Source organism: Borostomias antarcticus, assembly GCF_949987555.1.
Source record: "Borostomias antarcticus genome assembly, chromosome: 11".
Taxonomy (NCBI): Eukaryota; Metazoa; Chordata; class Actinopteri; order Stomiiformes; family Stomiidae; genus Borostomias; species Borostomias antarcticus.
Genome location: NC_140244.1, coordinates 19,800,729 through 19,807,830, shown reverse-complemented (window position 1 = coordinate 19,807,830; position 7,102 = coordinate 19,800,729). Strand labels below are relative to the sequence as shown.

Here is a 7,102-nt window from a genome sequence, read left to right as displayed (position 1 = left end):
CAGTGTGCCCACAGAACAAGCAACTTGTTATCTTCATATAAGCCAGCTAATACTAAAGATGAGTGGTATGTGATCGGAAGTAAAAAATAAAATAAAAAAAGTGCAATTTGCACACGTTTGCAGGCCTTAGAGAAGCAAAAACACAGAACAGTAGAAAGAATTAGGATGGGGGACAAGCCCCTGTGCTAAAATAGAACATATAAGAGAGAGAGAGAGAGAGAGAGAGAGATAGAGAGAGATAAGGTAAGAGTGGATGAGCCAGAGAGGGTAGCTGGTGTCAGACTGCCTTGGCAAAGCCTATGCGGTTGTTGTGGCGGTCAAACTCTGTGTAGTAGCGGGCAATGAAGTTGGCTCCCAAGATCCAAATCGGTCCAGTAGGGGGCGGTACATCCAAGCCCTTGAAGGTCACATGGCAGGTGTCCTCTCCAAATTGGGATTGCTGTTTGACCCAGGATCAGACAGAACAGAACCATTATCACACATGGCATATGCCACAGAATAGTACGGAGTGTGATAGAAACTGTTGTTTACATAGCCTACGATGCTCACCCATAAGATGTAGTCGTCTTCAGTGAGACTGTACTCATGTCCCCCCAAGTGAAAGGTCACGCTAGGTAGGGACTTCACCAGGTCGCAGTTCACTGTGTACTACGAAAGGATCCAGATCAGCATAGGTTAGTCACACTATTCCACTTTAAGTATGAAATCTAACTAGCATGCCACAAACCTCTGTATGTCTATGTCTATACTGCTGCACGGTTATCTCGAGAACCGGACATTGTATAAAGGTGAAGTTGTTTGGATCAGCGGTTCTCGAGAACGCTGAAAAAAAAACTGCCCGTTTCAGCCCGTTCTGAACACATGCACTAGGATCCAAAGCGGTTCTCGAGAAAACTGCTTTAGCTAATGGTAGCTAAGTAGCTAAGCTACCTAGCGCAAATTACAAAAATGTATATGTGTATTTGCTACAGTATATTGTGGGGAAACCTGGGTAACAGACATGATAGAGGCTAGATGTTAACTGGGTATGAATGTGTATTTTCATAAGTTCAGAATGTGATTGCAAGTATACAATTGTGCTTATGCTAATCTAACAAAGCTAATCAACTGTCTGTGAGCGCTGGCATAATAGAGTGCCTAAGCGGAATGTGGAAGAGCCCGTACCATGGGACCTTATATCGGAAAAATATGTACGGTAGTGAACAGCTAGAAATAAATACGTTCTTGTGCCATGACAATACACATGATGTTTGTCAATTTAAATCAGAATTTTGCAAGTCAAGAAAGTCACAGTTAGTCATAAAACCAGTTATTCCAGAACAAGTTAAAAAGTATAAAAGTGATGAAATTCACTATTAGTCTGGCTAGGTTGAGAGCTGCATATATGCGAAAAGGAGTTCTGTAAGAGCTGGCATGCGAGATCGGCTTTATAAGGTTTCTGTGAGTGTTAAACGAGTGTAATGTCAGCTAGCTATTATTAGCTAACTTACGAGTTAACAGAGATGAGTAAAAATTTTGTTTTAAATTTACAAAAATCATATGTGTATGGTCATGGAACAATTCTAACGGGATCAAGAAATTATTTGTCTCCCGTCATTGACTACCGTTCATATTTTTTCAGATTTAAATTCCCATGGGGGTTTTCTCTTCCTGCTTCTATGTAGGCACACTATAGGTTACAGTATGTGACTACTAAACATGCGTAACTCGCAATGCATACTGGGAACTGCATTCCTAATGTCAGAATGCAACTGTATAGCACGGCATGAATGTATAATAGACAAGTTGGTCCACTTGTGGTCTGAGGCTCAGTGCCACATTTAAGCCTTGCTCAAATGTAAAATCTAGCTGTTGCTTCAATTTAGGTTACAATACAGCCGTTGTTAAGGTGTAGGCGTGCGGGCAGCAAGCATTGAGCAATTCCCCTGTGCGACTGCGATATGCGGAGCGCGCCCACTCAGCATTTCTCCGGGTCCAACCTTGTAAATTAGCCTGACCCCTGATGTGGATGGTGCTTATGTACACTTTGAATAGCTAGCTGGTATTCTAACTGTAATGATGCTAGCTAATAAGAACAGTAGCTACCTAGTTAGAATGGTTCGCTAGTAAGAATGGTAGTGGACGGGGATCTATTAACGCCATCTCTGATTTCCTAAAAACTTAAATATAATAAAAACAGACATTTGGTGAAAACAATCTATCTTACTTTGTAGCTCAAAATGTCCTCTAAACAATTCAGTTTATCACTGTCTAACGGTGTTATATCATTGTTAAACTTGGTTGCTTATTTAGCAATAATATTTAATAGCGCTGCAGTTTGGAATCCTCTGAGAGGGTATCTATTAACCCCATCGAATGTACAGTAAAGGTTACAGTCATAGACATTAATGAATGAAATGCTCACACAATGGTGCAGCATTGCCAAGCAACATTTTCAAGGTGAGACTTATAATAGTGATGATTTGAGGTTGTTTTTATACAACTAAATATGCACATACAACGCTGAAAATGAATGTAGACTCTATGATATGTAATTGTAGGACAGTCGGTTACTTTTCCGTTGCAGTTTAAAATGCCGCCAGTACAAGGCAGAAATTTGTCTTGTATCAGCATAGCTAGCGTTAATACATCCCCTCTCAAGGGATGGTGTTAATAGACACCTCTACGGTAGCTGGATCGCTAGCTAGTGTTGTTAGCTGGTTGCTAGTGAAACTGTGTTGTTGTTAGCTGGTTTTGCACTCGTACACCACAAGTGACCGATCTATCTATACCAGTCATCCGAACTTCAATATTTCGCCGCATCTCGTGGGGAGAGCAGCAACGACAGTTGCAACAAAGTTTAAGAGGACCGTTTGGACCACTCCAGACCACCTCCTTATTCAGTGTTGCACAATAGCTGCCAGGAGGCGTTGCTAAGCAAGCAAACGCCTGGCAGTAACTGCCTATATTTTAAACTAGTAGGATATATTCTTTGTATTATATTGTGTATATTATACATCCTATTGTATATTGTCTAGGCTATATTGACCAATAAGCAAGACGAAAGCAACACATTATTATTGAAGTTGCTGCTCTGACTTAGGAGATATTGACTCTCGACAAGATCCAGAGTGACTGTAGCAAATCACTTCCTCTTTTTGTGCTGTCACTTCTAAGGAAGTGTAGAAATTAGAGATGGTTTGTAGACGCGATCGATTGAAGCGCCGTTATCAGCGTAAGAACTCTCAGAACTCTGGCGTTGAGAGTGAGAGAAGCCATAGCTTTTCATTTTTTTGCATCACAGATGATTGAGGACAGGGAAGGAGCTAGTCAAGGAAGCCAGAAAGAAAGATGATTTAGGGACTCCAGAAACAGGGCTGAGGCAAATCAAACTTGAAAAATATCCTCTCACCAGCTTTGGAGCACAGAGAAGGTCCTTTCAGCAGAAATGGTTTGACACCTTTGAGTGGCTGGAGTATTCCATTAGCCAAAACGCCTCATTCTGCTTCTCATGCCAGCTCTTCGGGAAACATGTCTCTAGAGTTAATAAAGATGCCCTCCTTCGCCGAGCAGGCTTTAGCAACTGGAAAAGAGCTTTGGATAGCTTCAGAGAGCATGACACAAGTTCAACACACAAGGCCTCTCTGCTGGCTTGGAAGAATCACAGAACCACTTTGATAGAAGGCAATATTGTTGACCAAATGAATATGGGGAATGCTGGTCAGATCATTGAAAGGAGAGAATACCTGCGCCGTATCGTGGCCGTGACTAGCCTTTTGGGGAAGCAAGGAATTGCTTTCTGTGGACATGATGAAACAGATTCCAGTTAGGGGAACTTTTTAAAATTGATGAAGCTCCTAGAAACATTTGACCCCTTCCTTCAAAACTACCAAGCTCCTTCTCATTCCACCTATCCCTCACCTTCCTTGCAGAACAGTATGATTGAGTATTGTGCAGATTAAATGACTGCGAGCATAGTGAAAGAGATCAAAGACTCTAAAATATATGCAGTGATTGTCGATGAGGCGAGAGATGGCCATGTCGAACAGCTTGCTGTTTGTGTGCGCTACGTAGAGCTGACGGCACAGTCAAAGAGCCCCTCCTTCAACTTTGTAACCTCAAGGGTTTAAAGTCGCACCGAAAGGGAAGTTGGAGAATATCTTGCTTCCGTACTTTGACATATTTCCGAAACGGGCTGTAAGGGCGGGACATACGTTTAGATGAATTTCATTGGAACATAATCGAGCGGGCGGGATATTCAACACTTGAGGCTGCAGAGTAGTTGACCTTTTGATTGACAGGGTGGATGTTGTGAGATTATTGGCCTAAAATCTAAGGTACCTTGTGTCATAATTTCACGTGGCCTACCGTTTTCCAGGAAGTAAGAAATTATATACTGTACTTTGATATACGATTACAACAAAAGTAGTTTTTTTTTTTTGGCATACATCGTTGAATAGGTGAACACTATGACCAATTATGTGAACCAAAATGGGACAGAATGCTTTTTTCATTTCTGTGCGACTTTAAATGCACAGTCAATCACAGATGCAATCTGTAAGAAGTGTTGGGGTCAAATGGCCTGAGTGACCTCCTGTGTTACTCAAGCTTATGATGGAGCATCCGTTACGAGTGGTGCTTTCAGTGGAGTTCACGCTTGCTTTTGTGAGAAACATCTTGAAGCAGTGTATATACACTATATTGCCAAAAGTATTCACTCACCCATCCAACAGATGACAGAGAGCAGGGTCAGCAGATGCTGAGGCACATAGTGCGCAGAGGTCATCAACTTTCTGCAGAGTCAATCGCTACAGACCTTCAAACTTCATATGGCCTTCAGATTAGCTCAAGAACAGTGCGTATAGAGCTTCATGCAATGGGTTTCCATAGCCGAGCAGCTGCATCCAAGCCATACATCACCAAGTGCAATGCAAAGCGTTGGATGCAGTGGTGTAAAGCACGCTGCCACTGGACTCTAGAGCAGTGGAGACGCGTTCTCTGGAGTGACGAATCACGCTTCTCCATCTGGCAATCTGATGGACAAGTCTGGGTTTGGCGGTTGCCAGGAGAACGGTACTTGTCTGACTGCATTGTGCCAAGTGTGAAGTTTGGTGGAGGGGGGATTATGGTGTGGGGTTGTTTTTCAGGAGCTGGGCTTAGCCCCTTAGTTCCAGTGAAAGGAACTCTGAATGCTTCCAAGTGATTCTGGGCAATTCCATGCTCGCAACTTTGTGGGAACAGTTTGGGGATGGCCCCTTCCTGTTCCAACATGACTGTGCACCAGTGCACAAAGCAAGGTCCATAAAGACATGGATGAGCGAGTTTGGTGTGGAAGAACTTGACTGGCCTGCACAGAGTCCTGACCTCAACCCGATAGAACACCTTTGGGATGAATTAGAACGGAGACTGTGAGTCAGGCCTTCTCGTCCAACATCCGTGTCTGACCTCACAAATGCGCTTCTGGAAGAATGGTCAAAAATTCCCATAAACAGACTCCTAAACCTTGTTGAAAGCCTTCCCAGAAGAGTTGAAGCTGTTATAGCTGCAAAGGGTGGGCCAACGTCATATTAAACCCTATGGATTAAGAATGGGATGTCACTTAAATTCACATATTTGTGTAAAGGCAGATGAGGGAATACTTTTGGCAATATAGTGTACATTGCTATGCTCAAGAGCTCAACTTGGCACTCTGCCACACTTGAAGAGCTGTGCCAGAAATGTGTGATCCCTTTGAAACATTGGAGAGTGTCTATTCATCAAACATTCTCTGATGTGCAGAAGCTCTTGGGCTTGCAGAAAAGTTAACCTTCTCCAGCTGTGTAAAACCCGATGGGCATGCCAGGTGAAGCCAGTGAGAGCTATGATTGATAATCTGCTGTCTTAAGGTGCCTATGAGACCTGTGCAACATCTCTGGCAGTCGGACTGCTGTCCAAACTGGACAGGTTTTCTAATGTCTCTAGGGAGGGAAAGTGAAAACGTGCGCCCCTAGCGGATTTGTTCCTATCGGAGAGGAGTTTCAATGTAAACTCCCATAGACCGGATTTTCTAATAATTACTATGAAGCCATTTCAGTGAAGTTATCAAAACAAAAACGTGTGAGTGTCTTTACATTAATAATCTACCAACTGTGAGAATTTAAATATCAGTATCAGTATTTCAATCAGTATTTCGCCTTCTTTCAAATTTTCGAAATTGCTCCATTCCTCCAGTCAAAGTCAATGGAATTTAAGAAAAATATTTTCATAATTCGGATTCTGATTAAAAATCAACTATGATCACCAGAATCAATAAAGTTTGTCTCCAATTATTTGCCGTTTAAGGCATTCTACTAACTTTTCGAGGAAGCAAAAGCCATCTGCGATGCCAACAATATATCGGAGAGCCAAACTGTGGTCGCAGGCAAACAAGACAGCAACTGTGGAGGATAAACAACAAGAAGAGATGCAGATGTGCAGGAAAGGATGAAAGACAAGACATCAACAATAGGAATAGGATGAAATATGAGACAGACCAGTCCACAGACAGGAAGAATCAAGGATGAAAAAACAATTACAGTAACAGACTAGAAACACAGCAACAATATGAGAGACAGACCGCAACAGTAGAGAAGGGAAGATGAGAGGAGCAAGACAAAGTGAAACAAGACATTAGCACTACTAAGAAGGAACATAGCAAACACACACCAGTGTTTGCCATGTCTCTCCTATGATGCTTTTTTAGCCTCTCTTACTCTGAAATGTAATTTAATGTAATGTATTGCTTTTTAAATGTTCTTAGCCGGTAGACAAACATACTCCAGGAGCTTGCTCGATCGCCTTGTTGAGAGGGGTCAGGGAAGAATTTTTACAGCTCACTTATCTGGCCCCCGGGTGATTACTGTTTTTTTGCTTCCCTCTGGAATATGTAGAGGTGGGTCCTATGCCCACCTCCCTTGTTCTCTGTAAAGCGCATTGTGTTGCCTCTGGGTATGAAATGCGCTATACAAATAAAGCTTTGATTGATTGATTGATTGATTGAACATTTAGGAAATACAGCTAAGACAAAGACATGGACAGTTGACGAGATGTATGGAGTTCTTTATATAGTTCTGTATAAGGATATGTGAAGAGCAATTCTCATTAA

The 7,102-nt window shown here is 42.3% G+C and overlaps 1 protein-coding gene across 1 annotated transcript in view; it reads right to left on the bottom strand.

Annotated features, from left to right (window-relative positions):
• Positions 1 to 277: 277 nt before the first annotated feature.
• The window catches only part of ren (renin), a gene marked incomplete at both ends in the record, with an annotated part of 11,222 nt that continues 4,397 nt past the window's right edge, over positions 278 to 7,102 (bottom strand). The window contains 2 exons of the mRNA XM_084445838.1: positions 278 to 439; positions 550 to 648. Coding sequence (XP_084301964.1) covers positions 278 to 439; positions 550 to 648 — 261 coding nt within the window. The remainder of the gene's footprint in view (positions 440 to 549; positions 649 to 7,102) is intronic.